General features: G+C 53.8%; 7 protein-coding genes across 7 annotated transcripts; 6 read left to right on the top strand and 1 right to left on the bottom strand.

Moving 5' to 3' along the window:
* Positions 1-1,876: 1,876 nt before the first annotated feature.
* Positions 1,877-3,385, top strand: PG998_004876 (uncharacterized protein; the record flags this gene model as incomplete). The annotated part of the gene is made up of 4 exons (XM_066871694.1): positions 1,877-2,129; positions 2,221-2,290; positions 2,352-2,506; positions 2,562-3,385. 4 exons carry the CDS (start codon positions 1,877-1,879, stop codon positions 3,383-3,385), a joined length of 1,302 nt encoding a protein of 433 aa, XP_066731791.1.
* A 677-nt stretch (positions 3,386-4,062) lies between these two features.
* On the top strand, positions 4,063-5,857 carry PG998_004875 (uncharacterized protein; the record flags this gene model as incomplete). Its single annotated transcript, XM_066871693.1, has 6 exons — positions 4,063-4,180; positions 4,242-4,314; positions 4,408-4,704; positions 4,769-4,835; positions 4,890-5,241; positions 5,298-5,857. The coding sequence occupies 6 exons, from the start codon at positions 4,063-4,065 to the stop codon at positions 5,855-5,857; spliced, it is 1,467 nt and encodes a 488-aa protein (XP_066731790.1).
* Positions 5,858-8,934: 3,077 nt separating this feature from the next.
* Positions 8,935-9,951, top strand: PG998_004874 (glycosyl hydrolase family 43 protein; the record flags this gene model as incomplete). The annotated part of the gene is made up of 1 exon (XM_066871692.1): positions 8,935-9,951. The coding sequence occupies one exon, from the start codon at positions 8,935-8,937 to the stop codon at positions 9,949-9,951; it is 1,017 nt and encodes a 338-aa protein (XP_066731789.1).
* Positions 9,952-12,122: 2,171 nt separating this feature from the next.
* PG998_004873 (uncharacterized protein) lies at positions 12,123-13,837 on the top strand (the record flags this gene model as incomplete). Its single annotated transcript, XM_066871691.1, has 2 exons — positions 12,123-12,405; positions 12,480-13,837. 2 exons carry the CDS (start codon positions 12,123-12,125, stop codon positions 13,835-13,837), a joined length of 1,641 nt encoding a protein of 546 aa, XP_066731788.1.
* Positions 13,838-14,338: 501 nt separating this feature from the next.
* On the bottom strand, positions 14,339-15,923 carry PG998_004872 (Acyl-coenzyme A thioesterase 8; the record flags this gene model as incomplete). Its single annotated transcript, XM_066871690.1, has 2 exons — positions 14,339-15,469; positions 15,567-15,923. 2 exons carry the CDS (start codon positions 15,921-15,923, stop codon positions 14,339-14,341), a joined length of 1,488 nt encoding a protein of 495 aa, XP_066731787.1.
* A 628-nt stretch (positions 15,924-16,551) lies between these two features.
* PG998_004871 (uncharacterized protein) lies at positions 16,552-17,037 on the top strand (the record flags this gene model as incomplete). Its single annotated transcript, XM_066871689.1, has 3 exons — positions 16,552-16,665; positions 16,720-16,774; positions 16,835-17,037. 3 exons carry the CDS (start codon positions 16,552-16,554, stop codon positions 17,035-17,037), a joined length of 372 nt encoding a protein of 123 aa, XP_066731786.1.
* Positions 17,038-17,620: 583 nt separating this feature from the next.
* PG998_004870 (uncharacterized protein) lies at positions 17,621-19,047 on the top strand (the record flags this gene model as incomplete). Its single annotated transcript, XM_066871688.1, has 2 exons — positions 17,621-18,079; positions 18,145-19,047. The coding sequence occupies 2 exons, from the start codon at positions 17,621-17,623 to the stop codon at positions 19,045-19,047; spliced, it is 1,362 nt and encodes a 453-aa protein (XP_066731785.1).
* Positions 19,048-19,080: the final 33 nt, after the last annotated feature.

Raw genomic sequence — 19,080 nt, 5'->3', positions numbered from 1 at the left:
ATGGTGCTGCCAGATAACTCTTCTGGTGGACCAAGATCAGACGCATCACTCACGAGGGAGGCTCTCGCGTCATGTATATAGGCGGCATGGTAGATAAAGGGCTTTCTTTACAGGCATATGTGGCGAATTTGGCGCTGCGTGCGTTATTGTAGGCGTTCTTCAGCCTGGGATCATGCTCCCTTGGGATGGGCATATATCGTGGCCATCGTTTCTGTTTCATTTACGCGCTTGCATACCCAAAAAGGAAGTGTTCGGGTAGAGAAGGAGTTGAGCCGCTTCGGAAGATGGTGGTGTCGGCTTGTATGAGATTATGAATCAATGGCTCCGAGATTCAGCCTACGGTCTCTGATTGGTGCTTCCAAGAGATGGTATTTGACTGACCGATCTATTATTTGCTAGCATGGATGCTTGCCACCTACTGTTTTAACGGGCGTCTAGGATTCCGAGTTCAACTTCGTGTAGGGGTAGAGCCCCTTAAACTGTTGATACCTCACTTTGACCTGATCACATTCACATATATTGACGCTATTATAGGTCTGCTAACATGCGATGTTCAAAATGGGACCGAATGACGGATGAAGCAGAGTACTGCATCTGCGAAGGGTGACATGGTGCCTTTGATAATCTTGAGCCAAGCTTGGGGATAGCGTCGTAGATTAGCTATTAGTTCACAGACAAGCACATCCGATGGCGGATGCTAGCCGCCCAGCAAATGCAGTTGGCTCCCTCGTGTGGTATTCAAGACTTGATGCGCCCAACGGTTTCATTAGAAAGTCCCGGCACTTTGGTAGGGAGGGTTGACAGCGGCTGGGTGCCTGCCATCGGGTGGCTTTGTCACGAGTTGGGACCGAGCAAGTGCAGTGCCGACCGAGTCGATTAGGAAACGCTGACGGAGATCGAAGGAGTACGAACATTCCCGGCGCCCTGGGGCCGTAAAGTCAGCCAGACAGGTCGCTTCTGGGGCTGCTGGGAGAAACGTCGAGCCATGAACATCCGACAGCCGGCTGCAGTCAACGAACGTAGTGGCTGGTTCTTAGGTTAACTTCTCGACGAGTTCTCTCGACAAGGATTGAGGCACGGTGGAGTTTTCCGTCGATCTGCCTGTAGCCCCGAGTCTCTGAGTGGAGGCTATGTCCCGCGGCAACACTAAAGACACATCCAATCAGACAGCCATGGCCGCAAGGACCCAGCCAACCTCTGGCCCAATCTGTACAAGGCATGCAGGGGTGATGCAGAACCGAAAAGGTGCTGAGAGACATCAATGGTCAGCACTTCGCACCTCTCATTCCGCCCCCGCAGACTTTTTCAAGGAACATGTCGAACCTGGCGAATCACGGGGCGGCAATGGAGGACGAGCTGGCTGTGACCATTTGTGATGGTCCTCCTCCCCTGCTCTGCCCTGCGTGCCCGGCCGACACCCCCCAGCCCCACCTGGGGTCTATCGCAACATTTTGCTGTGTATTACCACTGCTGTTGGCTCGTCATCTGCTTCCATTGACCTCGTTCGAGGTGTTGTTTGATGACTGCATACCCGGCATATTGGATACCACGCCGTGTGCATTTCTACCTTCCTCGTACCATGGTCAACAAATGCAGATGAAGTTATAAACACGTCGCCACCGCTCGCTCTCGTTATCGGCTCTCTGCCTCGGTTGCGCGTATGGTGACACACCGGTTTCCTCTTTTCCTATCAATTTTCTAGCCACAGTTGATAATCACCACTTCAGTGTGTTGAGTAACGTGCCACACAATCGCACTCCTCATATTATCCACTCTATCTTAAGTTCTGAGAGAGAGATACTTTTGTTACTGGAGCCTTCGAGTCGACCCCCGACCCCAAAGCATAAGCATCGTCGTTAAAATCTCCAGTTACGCCATGGGTCGCCTACTAGCATTCGCTGCGCTTGCGCCGTTGTCGACCGCCGTACTGGTGGCGAATAACTCGCCTTGTGGAACCAAGTGCGGCAATGTTCTCGACAGTACGACCCCTGGCGATTTGGTGTGCACACGCAGTGACTACGGCGCGAGTGCTGGGAGTGTATGGAAGTCATGTATTGGGTGTGAGATGAGTAGCCCTTACACTACCCTGGTCCATGGCTCGAATACAACGGACTTGCAGTTTGCTCTTCGTAAGTAGTCTGTATGGATCTCTGCCTGGCGCAGACAGGCCGAGGTCGTATCCCCCGCTGCACGATGCTGACATCGCTTTCCCTAACTTAGTGAATATGCGGCATGCTGTCGACGGTTGCTTGTTCAATGGGGTCTTTGATGATACACCATGTATCACTCGGTACGTCCCTATAACAAGGCCTGCCTTTGACGTCGCCGATATGCTAATTGTAGTTTATTAGTACTGCCTGTGGGCTACTGAAGGACTCTATCGAATACAATGCATTGGCTAGCAACTCGACAGCATTCGGATACTGTTCAACGTGGGACAGTTCTCAGGTGGCCAAGTGCGGCGAATGCTTGCAAAATCTGGATGGTGGCCATTTCTTAAGGAACTGTATGCTGGCCCCTTATCTGCATATTGCCCATAGCACCACTGACAACGTTACCAGATATCAACGTTCTCGATGGAGCATGCACAATGAAACCTTCTGCAGGCATCACTCTCAGTCTAGAAGGCGAGCTATTCTCAGAGACAGACCTCGTCAACGTGACTCTGCCCCGAGCAACATCCGAATTTCGGAACCATGGGCCCGCAGGACCTCTCAGCCTAGGCCAGATCGTCGGGATTGCTATTGGCGGCGTGTTGGCATTGCTCGCCATCATGGGCTTCTGCGTCGTGTGGAACGGGAAGCGACGGCGGAAGGCGTACCTCAGCAAGCGCGAGGCCATGCACAAGACCTGGCCCAGTCCGCATGCGGGAAGTGGCGGCGAGATGTTCGAGACGCCCGTAAGCCAGCGCCCCTTGCGCAACTGGGATGGCTCGCCTGTCAGCCAGCGTCCCTTCCGCAACTGGGACGAGTCGCCCGTCAGTGCCGCGACTGAACACACGTACCCGGGCCGGTACTTTTCCCCCTACAGCTCGCAGTTCACAAGCCCCGTCAGCGGGGTCAGCCAGCCTCCCGGTGCCACCGACGGTCACCACGGGGGCTGGCCTACGGAGAAAACTCACCAGCATCAGAACTACAACAACATCGGTGTCGCCATCAGTCCCGACTCGGAACATGGTAACAATGCTTTCTGGGGCGACAAAAAGGGGAAGGACAGGATGCAGCAGCATAATGATGGGTATGAGAACGCCGATGCATACGAAATGCAGGAGGGGATCAGCAGTGCTGGTGGCTATACCCACGAACCACAGCAGCACCAGCAATACCACCAGAATATTGCACCAGTATTGGAGCACCCCGGATACGGCAGGCGTAGCCGAGAATAAGTGCATGGGCATTCACGCGCACACATAGGGACCATCATATATATATATGAACAAGCGAGCTTGAGAGCGCAGGATTTGGGATTCATTATTAAGCGATGTGATTTAGGAGATACCAGTATGGAGTTCAGGGGCGTTTTGTTGCGAGGCATAAAGTTTTGAAGAGATAGTTCGTTGATATATTAAGACATAAGCACTTGACGTGTGACATTCCTAGAGGCAACGCGTAGCCAGATCTATGTAGGGTCGGGACTTGACATTTTCTCAATAAATCTATACTCTGTATACAACAAGGACAATCATGTCTAGAACATAATTTAAAGCCGCTGGTGTCGTCTGCATTACTTTATCCTGGGCAAGTCTCAGAGACCCATCTGATTAGACCATGTTCAAAACTGATAAGAGATAACGGCTTATCATAACGCGAAGTGAGGCGCGAGCTTGATTAGCGGCATGGCGCTAAGCTACAAAAAGCCTGTTTTGTGGCTGGTTGATGGACTTCGTGCCCCACATCAGGAAAAATATCTGGAACTTTTTTTTCGAGAGCTACAGACAGTTCCGAGTCTCAAGTGCAGAACAAAAAGTTCAGTAACTCGGCCAAGTATCCGTACAACAACACCGCCTTACTGTCGCCCGCATATCTTATTTTCCCCTTCAGTAGATTTAGCGGCCGACATATCATGGCAAACAACGCTCTCGTGCCTGCGGGCAAGGAGTCCTTTGTCATTAAGCCCGAGTCTTCTGCGCCGGCTGTCGACTGGTCCCAGGTTCCTCTCCTGCTCAAGAACTACGACAAGCGTACGCGATTACCACCTGCCCAATCGTAACTTGTAAACATTAGCTGACCTGAAAACTCCAGTTCTTGTCAGAACCGGCCACTTCACCCCCATCCCCAATGGCTGCTCGCCCTTGAACCGCGACCTGAAGTCATAGTAAGGAAGCCACCGCCCTCAAGACGACCTTGCGAACAGGCAATGTCGGAACGATCCAAGCCGGACTCCCTGCTAATTAAATGTGCCCAACAGTGTGAGCTCCGGTGTCATCAACCTCGACAAGCCCTCGAACCCCTCGTCCCACGAAGTCGTCGCCTGGGTCAAGCGCATCCTTCGCGTCGAGAAGACCGGTCACAGTGGTACTTTGGATCCCAAGGTTACTGGTTGCTTGATTGTGGCCATCGACCGTGCTACCCGTCTTGTCAAGAGTCAGCAGAGTGCCGGTAAGGAATACGTTGCCGTGTGCCGCCTGCACGGTTCTCTGCCCGGAGGCGAGCAGCAGTTTGCTCGTGCTCTTGAGACCCTCACTGGTTCTCTCTTCCAGCGACCGTAAGCAAACCCTCGATGGCATAACTAGCCCAATCTACGAAAATCTTGCTGATCAGTACTGTAGCCCCTTGATCTCTGCCGTCAAGCGAGTTCTTCGTATTAGAACTGTCTACGAGTCCAAGCTCATTGAGGTTTGTGCAACCCATCATCTCGATGAAACAATTCAGAACTAACATGTATCCCAGTTTGACAATGACCGCCACCTTGCCGTTTTCTGGGTGTCCTGCGAGGCCGGAACCTACATCCGAACCCTTTGCGTCCATCTCGGTCTGCTTCTCGGAGTTGGTGGACACATGCAGGAGCTCCGTCGTGTGCGCTCCGGTGCCATGTCCGAGGCGGATGACCTGGTCACCCTGCATGATGTCTTGGATGCCCAGTGGATGAGGGATAACCAGAGTGACGAGAAGTACCTCCGCAAGATCATCAAGCCTTTGGAGACTTTGTTGGTTGGTTACAAGAGAATTGTCGTCAAGGACTCAACAGTCAACGCCATCTGCTACGGTGCCAAACTCATGTTGCCTGGTCTTCTTCGCTATGGTAAGCATAGTCTCACTCCCGCTATTATACCTGATCATTCACTAATCTACTCCCAGAGTCCAACATCGATGTCCATGACGAGGTTGTTCTGATCACCACTAAGGGTGAGGCCATTGCCCTGGGTATTGCTCAGATGTCCACTGTCGAGATGGGAACATGCGACCACGGTGTTGTTGCCAAGGTCAAGCGCTGCATTATGGAGCGTGACCTGTACCCGCGCCGATGGGGACTTGGCCCCCAGGCCACCGAGAAGAAGAAGCTGAAGGCTTCCGGCAAGCTCGACAAGTTCGGCCGCCCCAACGAGTCTACTCCCGCTGAGTGGAAGTCTGGCTACAAGGACTTCCATGCCCCTGCCGAGGATTCTGCCGTGCCAGCTGGCGATGTTGCCATGTCCGAGGCCCCCGCGCCTGCTACTCCTGCTCCCGCACCTGCGGCTGCCGAGACCCCCAAAGTCAAGTCTGCTGAGAAGGAAGACAAGAAGCGCAAGAAGCACGACGGCGAGACAGCCGACGAGAAGGCAGAGCGCAAGCGATTAAAGGCCGAGAAGAAGGCGGCCAAGAAGGCGAAACGCGCGTCCAAGGGAGGAAAGGACAGTGACGAAGAGGATTCCGACTGAGCTATCAACTCAAGACCATCTTGTGGAACATGACAACCGAAACAACTAGTAACACGTTACGATGTTCTCCCTTGTTTGAGGACATCTGAACATGGTCGAACAGTCAGAAGCCGCCCAATAAGCGACCACCCGTTGGACCGCCTTAATTCAGGCCAAGGACAAGGTGCTGAGGCGGCGGCTGCTGTCGTGTGCTTATGACGTCTGGTGGTTTCTGGGCGAAGTCGTGTGTCGAACAACTGTGCCCAGTATGTAGGCACATGGGCGTTTTCTGCAGAATTGTATAGTGCTAGGAATTACGGAAAAGGCGTTTCGGCTTGCTTCATACATAGTCATTTCATCATCTTGATTTTCAGAGGCCGCAGAATTGCCTAAGTCGGGCCCAATAGGTACCTAGAGTCGTTGCATTGATTGACATCATTCTTGATCTGATTTTTTTAAAGTTCATGGGGTACCTTCCATGCTTTAACTCGTGGAATTGAGTTCGTGAACTGCGGCGCCACGGAGATCACCCGTTGTAATACGTAGATCTGTAGTAATCTTCAGCTGAGTGCAGATATCGTCTCAACTTCGCATGTCGACAATGCTGTCCTCCTTGGCACCTGTGAATATTTCTGTTGAGCACCTGCTGGCGCTGAAGTGTGACGGGCATGTCTTTGGCTTCAAAGCAGGTTACATATGTACCCGTCCAGCCCGGCATGCATTATATACATGTATCTACGATCATCACACCTAGTAACATTGCAAAATTTCCGAGTGGGCAAGTGTTTCCGTTACCCATCCACGCACCCATGGACATTTCGATAAGGGCTGGTTGTAACGGCATATGTCCCATCGTGCCTATCCTTGAATAACGGGTAAGGGTATTCACATTTTAGACGCGAGGCCCCAGGCCCTTGAGATGCATAAATGCTCGAGGTGGAACGCGACGATCTGATAGCCAAGCCACCCCGACCATGTTAGAGATTCACCGCATGGAGGCATGGCAACTCGGCGTGCCTGCGTGCCTGCGTGCGTGGCGTCTGTGCGGGCATTGTAGCAGGACCCTGGATTCTCCACGCGGCGCACCCACAGGCCGGTTTGCGATCTCTACTCACATGGCCTGGTCGTCAAATGGAAAGTCGGACAAGCTAGCCGCCAGGCCGTTGTCATTCTTGGCCTCCTCCCCTCCCACCCTTCACCCAAGCAAGTCGACAATTTGGCCCAGATCTAGAACCTGTCAACTCTCGTGATAAATTCCGCATCCGAACCGTGCTTCTTGCTAATCACGACGACAACTCCCGTAGAAAACGGAGAAAGGAAGATAGCGACTTGCATCCGACCAGGCCAGAACCACTGAGCTTTGATCAAACTAGCAATTAGTCATCTGAAAATCATCATCTGATGTGTTGGGTAGGAAAGTTGACATATCACCGGTCTCACTAATCGTGCAAACTACAAGTAGTTCAGACAGAGTAGTAAACCACTAAACCAAACCCCATTGCTTTTCCGGGCCGTCTCAAGTTCAGGGAACGGGAAGGCCGATAGCCGTTCGCATATCCTCCCCCTCCCTCGTACGAACAATCTTTATTTTCATCTAATCTAATCTAGAAAGAGGGCTGTACGTGCGAATCTGCAAATCCATGGCCATGCACTCGTGTATGTATTATGGAGAGTGATCGCCCAGACGGCGGCTTGCCGGTCGCTTAAGCAGCCCAATGTTGTTTTGGGTTTGGGGTTTCGGGGCTCCAGTCAGCCTGGCAAGCTGGGCGTGACTGGTGACAGGAAGTAACGATCGGCGAAGGTTGTGACGGACCACTGCTCTTCTAGAACGGCCTTGGAACCTGCCATCCTCAGCAAATGCACGCTTACACGCCATCAACGGCAAGTAACTGCCGGCCGTTTCGCGTAACATCCCCGAGTCCGGACATATTCCAATGTTATCAGGTGGGTTCTTCAAACGCCTCAACCTTGATCAGACCGAACCAAACTCCGTTTTCCCATTGCCTTGCCACTCCTCCTCCTACGCAGCCAGCCAGCTGATCCGTTCAAACGAATCTTCCAACTGGGCTGGTCCAATATTTGTGAAACATCGGTATGAGCTGTCTTGGGTTACAACGCGTTGCCAGACATGTCAAATTGTCACCAGCACACAGCAGACACCCTTACACAGCAGAAGGAAAGAGGGAAAAGGAGGTTCGACGACAGCAGCCAACCCTAGTGCAAGGTGCCTAGTCCCCGAGCGGCACCCGAGTCCTGAACCTGCTCTGTCGGACAACCATGCATTCGAGCATGAGCCAGACGCAAATTGCCTCGAGCACCAAAAACCATGCGACGAATGACGCTCCATCGTCCGGGCAGTGCAGGCCCCACCCTGCCTGTCTTCTCTTGCCTGTGCGCATTGAGTTCATCACACTGAGAGACATGCGCCATGGACGAGATGGAGAGGACGCACCCAATCGCGCTGCCCTCGATCGCCATCTTTCACAAATCGTCTCTGCCTCTAGGCCATGGGGCTCGGCGTACGGGGGACTGGGCAGGAGTCCCATATCACCCCAGCCGTAACACTACCGACTTGATCCCTGTGTACATCAAGTTCATTCTAAGGGCTCGTCTGCTTCGTTCAAACCTGCCCTTGGTTGCTTGTTCCCCGGCTGACGGACCAGACTATGGCGGATATATAATACTTGACTGATATCTGCAACCGACTCACCCGTTACCATTGCGCTGAGATTAAAGGCCTTGCCCACTCCTACCATACCCTGCCATCTTGCCTCCCTCTCCTTCTCTTTTCCTGGGAAAGGTTCGCTGGATGTGCCTTGAACACTGACGATACTTATCTCTTGACTTTTTTCTCCCTCGCTCTCTCACTCATTGATAGCTGCCCTGTTCGACAAAGGAACGGACTACCACGTTAGCTCTTATCGTTCATATTCACTTGGCCGTCAGCAGATCCTGTCCTACAACTTCGTCAAATCATTTTGGATATAACGCGTGGTGCGAGAGATGAGACAGGCGTTCATCATCATCATCATCACACCCAGTTTAAATACAAGAGGCCCGGCCTATTTGAAACCCATTACGCATCCTACTTCAACACCATGAGGGCTTCTTGGGCATTACGCTTCGCGGCACCTCTGCTGTTTTGCTCTACTGCACTAGCTCTTCCCCAGATACCTGGATCGCACCTCTGGAAACGTGCTGGGGACAAACCGCTCATCCAAAAGGACTTCCCAGATCCATCTATCCTTCAAGACAAGGACGGCCAGTGGTATGCCTTCGCAACTGCCGGCAACGGCAAGATGGTACAGGCGGCGAAGGCTGCCGCACCAGGCGGGCCCTGGGAGTATCTTGACATCGACGTTCTGCCCAAAAACGGCGCCTGGACGACCAACACTAATACCTGGGCACCCGATGTCCGGCGTACGGCCAATGGCACCTACGTCATGTACTTCTCAGGCCAGGTCAAGTCCAATCCGAAGTTCCACTGCGTCGGCACGGCCACCGCCACGAAAGTCTTGGGTCCCTACACGCCATCGGCTGAGCCGTTTGACTGCGATCTCAGCAAAGGAGGCAGCATCGACCCCTCAGGCTTCACGGATGTGGATGGAAAGCACTATGTCGTCTACAAGATCGACGGCAACTCTATCGGCCACGGCGGCAGTTGCAACAATGGCGTAGAGCCTTTTGTGCCAACACCGATTCTGCTGCAGGAGGTCGGTGCCGATCTGATCTCCAAGATTGGCAAGCCAATCGAGATACTAGACCGCATCTCCTCAGACGGCCCGCTGGTGGAAGCCCCGGCCATCTTCCGCGATGCCGATGGGCTCTACGTTATGTTTTTCAGTTCGGGTTGTTTCACGTCGCCCACCTACAATGTCGACTATGCTTACTCGAAGAGTGTCCGCGGACCCTACACTAGAAGCGAAAGCGGACCTCTGGTGGTTACTATGGACTCGTTTGGCTTGACAGCCCCTGGAGGTGCAACTCCACTCCAAGATGGCAGTGCCATTGTCTTCCACGCGGATTGCGCTCAGGGACGGTGCTTCTTCGAGTCTAAGATCGGCATCATGGGCAACAAAGTCCTACTCAATGGAGTGGACGGGCTGTACGGCTAATTGGATTCCGCCCCAGCTACACGATCAGAACAAGGCTTGCTATATGGCTGGTTTGCGATTACGAAGAGTGTGAGCCCGCCTCCTTGCTCAATTCTTGGCGTTCATCTGCAATAAACAAGGGGGAAAAGCAATAGATGCATTGCATTGGGAGGCGTTATTGGAAAAATCATGGGCATACTTACAGGTTATACATTTTAAAGAGAGGATAATGATCTTAGTAATCAGGGTTTGGTTGGGGTCATCCGGGGGCTTGGCGTATGGTGCGCGAATCCTTGGACAGACGGCGGGCTTTTCATATAAGGGGTTTATTGCTCTTGATGCGTTGCGGTGGTCGCGCCATGGTTGAGCGCGGCGGTTCATTACGGAGTTTATGGTCATGATACAGAAGAATAACCCTATATACCCATATTGATAGACCCTACTTCGAATACATAAGCGGGTCAGAGGTGTTGCAACACTCTCGGCTCGTCTCATCAACAACTTCTGGCAGGCGATCTTGTATGTCCGACATCTAAGGCAATGCTGACACGAAAGTTTAACCACACACACAACAGTTATCCACGAAGGACGTCGTCCAACCAGCGAATTGAGATACGTCGCGTTTCTATCAGCGCGCCTGCAGCATCACAAGCGCTAGATCACTGTTGTGTCCTAAGCGATTGCGACGTCAAGATAAGTCAGTATCCAGCAGGGAGGTCGCGTCGTCGCAGTAGGAAAAGGCACATGATAGACATACAATAAGGGGAAGACATCCTCACGGGATAAAGGGATCTAAGATGGGCCATGCATAGTGGAGAGTCGGCGCTGAATGTGTCCTGTAGTGCGTGCGATGGGCGACCTAAAAATAAGCGCTTTTGATGGTTGTCTAGCAGCCACCAACAGCACCAACAGCACCAACAGCATCAGCAGCAGCTAACCTAACCTAACCTAACCTAGTCCTGTAGCTGCAGCTGCATCTGCGTCTGCGTCTGCGTCTCTTGTCTCTGTCTCTCTGTATGTATCCTGCATGCACGCTGCATCCAACTCGTCACAATTCTTCATTCGCCCGCCCAATGCACCCAATGCACCCCGAAACGGAGACGGGCCTTTTCTTGTTCGGCTCGCAGTCCGTATTGCACCAGATGTCCGTTATTCGGAAGTAGCAATCAATCATATTCATGGGCATGAGCAGAGTTTCCCGATATGCTGGCCATCGGTCTGATCTGATCTCAAAGGTTTATTGTGCAGAAGTGCTTTTGGGACGATGGAAGAAGCTTCTCCTACAATATGCAGGCCATCATCATCATCATCCTATTGCCGGCGGACGGCGCCGGTTGCGTCCAAAGGCCTAAAGGAGCAAGGCACATCTCGATTCTCATTGGCCTTGATTTCTTACGCTGATTGACGGTGTGGCAGCCCAGAACTCCGGGGCTGGCCTCTCACAGTCAGGCCTCTGAGGTTGCAACCGCCCGCGACCCAACTTGAACTGTCTGCCCAAATTAGGACCGCCGACGGTGCAATCACAGCGCTTCAAAATGCGCCCAGACTCCGTAGCACCCATCTGGTTGGCTCGTTCCACGAGAGCACATCCAGAGCCCATGCACCTCTTTTTCCTTTTCGGGGGAACATCTGGCACTACCGTCGACTATTCGAAAAAAAATTCCCGGTATCGTACTTGCACCATCGCAAAATCGTGTGTGGTGGTCAGCCGGGAATATTTCAATAGTCCAGTAGCTTGGGCGGCTCGTCGTGGGTGACGAGCTCTGCAGTACCACGCTTACCGCACCACCAGCAACCCTTTGGTGCAACTGACGACATGAGAGCGGCAACGCGGATGTAGTGGCAGAAATAGTATCCCCCCTCATGGAACGACCTAGACGTGGCATGATACAGTCGTGTTTCCCAGACTCCTCATCTACAAGTATATACATATCCCTCCGGTCTTCTACTGTCGATATGCAGCTTACGCTCCTCACCCTACTACGCCTGTCGTTTCTATCTTTGGCTCTGTTTCCTTTCCTTAAGCTCTTCATATTATACCCCAGTATCACAGCATAGATCTTCCCAGCAGGCTGGCATTTTCATGTTGTTTCGACCAACTACGATTTTTTAATATAATATACCGTCTCGCCCCCAACGATCTTTACCCAGCCTCCGCGTTTTAAGTGATTAAAGAAGAGTCTTTCGGCACGATGGCTTCACTATCTTCTATTCTCGCTGTATTATTTTTATTTCTTCATTTCAGCAGTCCATTGCAAGTGACGCCCAACTCGCCATGTGCTTCGGTCTGTGTGGACTCGAACGACTTGGATCATTCTGATCCAAACTCATCAAACACCTCAAACAAAGACATTAGTTGCCACGATACGGACTATGCCAACACGGCGGCCGGGCAAAAGTTCCGCAGGTGTCTCAGCTGTCTTCAAGACAGCACTTTCTCCCAGGGCTCTGAATCGGACCAAGGGTGGTTTCTCTGTACGTTTCATCAGCGCCCCCTGACTTATATGTATATGCGCACGCACGCATAGAACAAATACGTACACATACAGACTCTAACAAGGACACACTTGCAGACAATCTCCGATATACGTTTGACCATTGCATCTTTGGCTTCCCCAATGCCACGGAGGTTGAGTCAACACCATGCTCGACGTCTACGGCATGCGGCGCGCTTGAGAATGCCTTGACCGGTGACAAACTCAATGCCAGAAGCCTGGAACCGTACGGATTTTGCGCCGCTGATGGCGGTGCCATGGTCAACACCAACATACCCATTCAAAAATGCATCTCCTGCGTATCGGCATCCCAAGGCCAGAAGTACCTGGCCAACTACATGGTCGCTTTGCAGGCAGGATGCACGCAGCAGCCTGCGCCTGGTACCGCGGTCGGGCTGAACGGCACTGTATTCTCGTCCACCATTATCGGAATGGTTGATCCTACTTCTGCGTCATCCTCGTCGCGTGACGAGAAGCCTGCATTGGCAACACCGGCCCTTGTCGGTATTGCCATTGGGGGTGCGGTTTTGTTACTGGGCATTACCGGGCTCATTTTTGTACGCCAACGCACACGGCGAAATCGCCGCCAGCGTCTCGCTGCCTCCTTGAACGGCGACGCGCCAAACAGCCGGCGTAAGCAAGGCCACCGCCCTGCTTCGTCCCTGTCGTTTCGATGCCAGACTCACCTCTCGCCGCGGTCGCCCAATTTCTTTCATCATCTGGCAGACTCCGTCATACAGGAAGAAAAGCATCAGACGCCATATATGAATTCGGCGGCGGCGGCGCCCCTCGGCTCCAACCCGGTCAACTCCGCATCCTCCAACTCTGTCTCCCCCTATTGGTCGCCGACCATAGCACCCAGCTCCAGCTTTAGAGCGGGGGAGCGCAGCTACGGCCGCGGGGGTCCGAACCACCTACAAAACATCACGACGTCGGCACCTACCGTCCCGGACCACGTACATTATTCCACCTCGCCCAAGGCCAAGGGATTTTCCCCTGTCGACACGGCTACCCCGGCGAGTGCGGTCAGCACCAAGAGCACGGCCCAGCTCCTGCCCACGATATCATACACTTATAACCCGGCCGACTATGGCGTTGCACGACCGCAGGTCGGCGGCATCGCCCACAATAATAACAACAACACCTCCTATGCGAGCCCCACTTCAGCATCAACAGCAAGCCCGCTGCTAAGCCGAGCCTGGGAGCAGCAATCGCAGCGGAGTTGGGACCCCCTCCCGCCACGGCCTTCTGTTGGCGCTGTTGGCGCAAATCATCGCCGCTTGCCTGCGGTAAAAGTTTCGGTCGGCGGCGGGAATGCAGCAGGCGGTAATAAGGGGAAGAGAGGCAGTAATACAGGGAGCCCCGTGGAGTCAGAGGAGATCAAGGTGATCTTTGCGGGCCCGCCACGGTAGTAATGGCGACTCTGAATATAGCTATATCAGACACAATTTTCCTTTTCTCTGCTCGACTGCTACTGTATATAACGGGAAAGGTTATATGGGTAGAAAAGTACATATCCTGATTATTGAGCGAGGAGTTCAGGGGATGGTCGGACATGTTTTAGTGGCTATCATTATGGGTAGACATGCGCAACTATAGTTCAAAACCTAAGGGTAGCAATGAAGCACAAAATATCAATTATATACATGCAATTCTCTTTCCGACCTGCCCTTGATGCTTCACCGTCGCCGCTTTCATATGTTGTGGGTTTCACTCTTATGAATCGAGGAGATTGATGGGCAATATACATTTAGGAACTAAGACTATGAGTTTCGAATGTGGTAGGGTAGGTATCGCTATGCTGTATGCTAAAGAAATGAATAATGAAAAACCCCTCTTTACCTCTCTCCCTGCGTCCCCTCCCTCCCTTCGGGTACGCAGAGTGCCGAAAACCTCGTTGACATGCCTTCCTATTATAGTTTACTCCAGTTGTCCCCCTTGGAACGCCCCAGCGAGCTCTTGATGATGCCGTCCTGATACTCCGTTGCTACGTGTTTACCTTGCGGGCTCCAGATCTTGGACATGACGACGCAGCGGTTCGCCTCGACGCGCGGAAACGTCGCTTCCTGGATCCACCACTCTTCCTCCTCTTCCCTCTTCGCTTCTTCTTCTTCCTCCCGCATTCGCCTTTCTTCTTCTTCCCTCCGTCGCTCTTCTTCTGCTCTCGCGTATCTCTCCTGTATTTCCCTACGCTTCCTTTCGTCCTCGTGGTCTTTGCCATGACTTACGCCGTTGATACCCTCGATCAACGATAGTGGTACTGATGGCCGCTGATGATGATGCTGATGTTGGTGCTGCTCTGGCGGCGGTGGTGGTGGCGGCAGCTGGTGTCGCTTCCGCTGCTTCGGCTGAGGGGTCCGCATTATGGCCTCCTCGGGGCTCACGTGTACGACGAACGAGTAGCTCAGCGTCGCGGCGCGGGCCAGCGAGTCGCCGAAGCCGACGTGGTTGCCGCACATGAGCAGGCCGTTACGATCGGCCTCGAAGGCGTGCGTTAGGATGTGGGCGTCGGGCTCCTCCTTCTCGCCCTTCTCCGCCTTCTTCTTCTCCTCGGGAGACAGGATCCGGCGGTACAGAATAAGTTCGCGGCGCTCGTGCAAGGGTCGGCCCTCGTTATACTCCCGCATGTCGACCTTCTTCATGTCGACGCAGGGGAAGCCCCCCGAGCCCCGCTTCTTTCCCGGCGGCAGCATGGCGACGACACGGTCAATATCAACGAGGGGCGCGGGTTCCCACTGGGAAGGCGGGCGGGACCCCAGGATGGACGCGAAGCGCTGCTGTGGCGGGTCTTCCTGAGTGACCACCTGCGACGAGCTGGTCGGGCGGAACGACACGAGCGCCGTGAAGCAGATGGGCCCCAGTGGAGAGGCTACGGCGTCCGTCAGCGGGTAGTGGTCGCCCGAGGGGCTGCTGGTAGCCGCCTGGGGCTGCCGCGCCGTGACGGAGAAGTTGGCGAAGGCCAGGTTGGCTGTTGATACGGGCGTCACTTCGTAGATGAAGGGCCGGTCGATGAGGCCGGCTTCGGAGAAGTACCCGTGTATTGTCTGTTGGAATTGGTCAGAATGGTCGGTTGGCTGTCATGGAAGAAGTAATTGGCAGATCCCAGAGACACAGAGGGAGAGAGAGAGAGAAGTAGCTTACGTGTATGCCAAAGACCTTGCCCTTGAGTCCCTTTCCCTTACCCGCCTTGATCAGCTTCTCGCGCATCTCGGCGAAGGTCAGGGAGGCGGCGAGGCCGGACTGGCTGTAGACGTGGCCGCCGTACGCGGCGCCCTTGAAGGTCATGTGCTCGCGCATGGGGCTGGGCAGGTCGATGCCCGGCATCCACGACGCCCGCTGGCTCATGTAGCGCTTCTGCTGCGGCTGTCCATTGGGCGTGCCGTACGCGTGCGGCTGCTCGGGCAGGGGGACCAGCTGCATGTACTCCTGGAAGGAGAGCCGGCTGCTGCTGTTGTCCCCAGCAGGCGGCGGCGGCGGCGGCGATTGTTGCGGTGACATGTTTCCTGCCTGTGGTGCTGGCCGGTTTGTTGACCCCTGGTCTGTCTGTAGCGATCAAGAAGTGACAAAACCCAATGCAACGCCTTACTTAGTGCCCGATTGGTATTCCCAAATCCCCAAGTAAGCTAGTGCGATCAGCTTATGGGCTTTCTACTTTCCGGCGCTGTGCTAATCAGAATGCTGTCGTTCTATCGCCGCCGGGTTCAAACTTGGACTGATCTGTTCTTCGTATTTTTCTCTCTCTTTCTTTTTTTGAATGGCTGGTTGGACATGAGAGGATTGGGATTACGCACGGGAGATGTGGGAACATTGGACACCTCGGAAAGATCCCCCCATGTCATTTAGGCGCTCTGCAGGTGCAGGTACCACCACCGCCAATCCTCACCGACCCGAGGCTCGAATGGTCACGTTGTCTGTCCACCATGTGATTGGATAAATGAATGCCTTTCTCACCAAATTCAACATCTATCTACCTGTTGCCGTCGCATTCTTGCTGCCCCGAGTTTCCCACGCCCATGACCCCCGAGACCGGGCTCTCAGGTCAACATCTATTCGCCATGTATGAAATGGTTGGTGTCCGAATTTTAAAAGGAAGGTTGGGCACTTGGGCCAGTGGGACTAGCACGCAATGACACATCGTATCGCGGGGCCCAAAAGCGTTCCCCAGATTGACGCGATTCACGGTGGAGCAGCAGCAACAAGCAAGATCCTCGCAGGATTGGTATTTATGTTGTGCATCCAAGTGAGTCGTTGTCATTCTGGGTCTGAGTTTTAGACGTTGCATGACGGTCTCCAGGCTGGTAGCCCATACAAGGAGCCAGAAAGGGTAGATGCCAACAAAGAGGCTCGAGGTTTGACGCAATAATGGATGGATTTGGCAAGTGAAAAAGGGGCCCCTCGATCCCTTGCAGAAAGATCACTCCTCCTTGCCAGCACACAGGTACGGAGAAACGGCACAGGAGCTCAAGAGCCCATCCCGAGCAATATCATCGTCGCCGGCAGCTTCGCAACATGCCGCCAATACATGAAGTACACCTGCGCCCTGTGCGGCCGGGCTTGGCATAACGGCACCGCATGTGCCGCGGACCCAGACCTCGAGAAGCTACTCAAGTGAACAGCTGCGCATGTTAGCCATCCGACTATATCGTCTGAGAGGATACCGATGGGTACTCTAGTCAAGCCATCAAGGAACTGTCGAGATGAGCCTCTACCGCCATCTGACTGGCAACCGCAGGGTGCTCTAGGGATAAATCGGCCGTAGCATGGTACACGTGCCACTTCCCAATAAGACTGAACTAGCCCGCAGCTTAGGTACCAAAAGATCCAACTTCTTAGCTGCGAATGATGCGATATCTAAGGAAGCCAGGGGTGCTTCTCCTTATAGAAACGTTCCGCGGCGTCCTTCCAAAAGAAAGAAATGACGGTTGCCTTTGGAAATCTGGTGCCTTTGTCATAAAGAGGCGGCTTCTTGAATGTGGGAAGCAATCCAACGTGTCCCAACCAATTAGCACGGCATTCTGGGGTTTTCGGTTTATCACAAGGAAATTAAGCAATGCCTCTTGACGATGCATCCCGTCGCCGGTCAACACCGGGCGATTCTGCCGCGATACACCGCCAAATTTACTACTGATCTACAGAGGTGACTCAAGGATGCTCTCCTGCAGAGAACACATTCACGATATCAATTGGCTCCCAAAATGTTGATGCTCACTCGCCGCTTACCTGTCCAACTGGGCAGGCGAACGTATTCCGCGTCCGCAAGCGGCACGGTGCCTGCGGCGAAGAAGAAGTACGTGCCCACGAGCGGGACGTACCCCCGCGGGTTCCAGGTCTCGGGCACCGTTGTCGGAGTCAAGCCCAGCAACACCACCAAGCCGGACCTTGCCTTCATCACGTCGGATCGCCCCTGCGCCGCGGCTGCCGTCTTCACCAAGAACAAGTTCCAGGCTGCACCCGTGACTTTCAGCCGCTCGCTGCTCCAGCAGAAAAACAATGCGGGACTCCAGGGCGTCCTCATTAATTCGGGATGCGCCAACGCCGTGACGGGCAAGGGCGGTTTGGAAGATGCCGAAGCCATGGCTACCGAAGCTGACAAGTCACTGGGTGCCGACAAGGCGACTATCGTCATGAGTACTGGCGTTATCGGACAGAGGCGAGTGGAATCCATGACGTGCAACCAATGACTCCTTGACTAACACGTACTAGGCTGCCTATAAAGAAGATACTGGATAATGTTTCCGTAGCACATGGGAAACTAGGAACTTCTCATGATCACTGGTTAACATGCGCAACAGCTATCTGCACAACTGACACGTTCCCCAAACTTATCTCCAAGAGCTTCAGCCTTCCCTCTTCTCCCTCAGTAGAATACCGAATCGCCGGCATGACCAAGGGCGCAGGCATGATCCACCCCAACATGGCTACGCTTCTTGGTGTGATTGCTACCGATGCACCCATCGCCTCTTCCGTGATGCCAGGTTTGCTCAAGCACGCCGTGGACAAGTCCTTCAACAGCATCACTATTGACGGTGATACGTCGACCAACGACACCGTCGCTCTCCTGGCCAATGGTGCCGCAGGCGGAAATGAGGTCTCCAGCTCCGGCTCAGAAGACTATCAAGCATTCCAGACCGTTCTCTCCGAGTTCTCTACCGACTTGGCCAAGCTCGTTGTCCGTGACGGCGAGGGCGCTACCAAGTTTGTTACCATCAAGGTTACGGAATCGTCGTCCGAGCAGGGCGCTCGTAAGATCGCCAGCACCATTGCCCGGTCGCCGCTTGTCAAGACGGCCCTGTACGGCAAGGACGCCAACTGGGGACGCATCTTGTGCGCAACGGGATACTCGCTGATCACCGAGCCCGGTGCATCGGCAGAAAACGAGATCACCGAGATCATCCCGGAGAAGACCAACGTCTCGTTCATCCCGTCGGATGGTAGCCCCGAACTCAAGCTGCTTGTGGACGGTGAGCCGGAGATGGTGGACGAGACCCGGGCGGCGCAGATCCTGGAGCACGAGGACCTCGAGATCCTGGTCCGCCTCGGAACAGGCAAGGAGAAGGCCACATACTGGACCTGCGATTACTCTCATGAATACATAACTATTAACGGCGACTACCGGACATAGAGTAGAGCTGTAGAGAGATGCCAAGGTTGCATG

The sequence above is a fragment of the Apiospora kogelbergensis genome, assembly GCF_038363985.1.
Source record: "Apiospora kogelbergensis strain CBS 113332 chromosome Unknown utg000003l_segment0_segment0, whole genome shotgun sequence".
Classification (NCBI taxonomy): Eukaryota; Fungi; Ascomycota; class Sordariomycetes; order Amphisphaeriales; family Apiosporaceae; genus Apiospora; species Apiospora kogelbergensis.
This window is presented reverse-complemented; position numbering and strand designations above follow the sequence as displayed.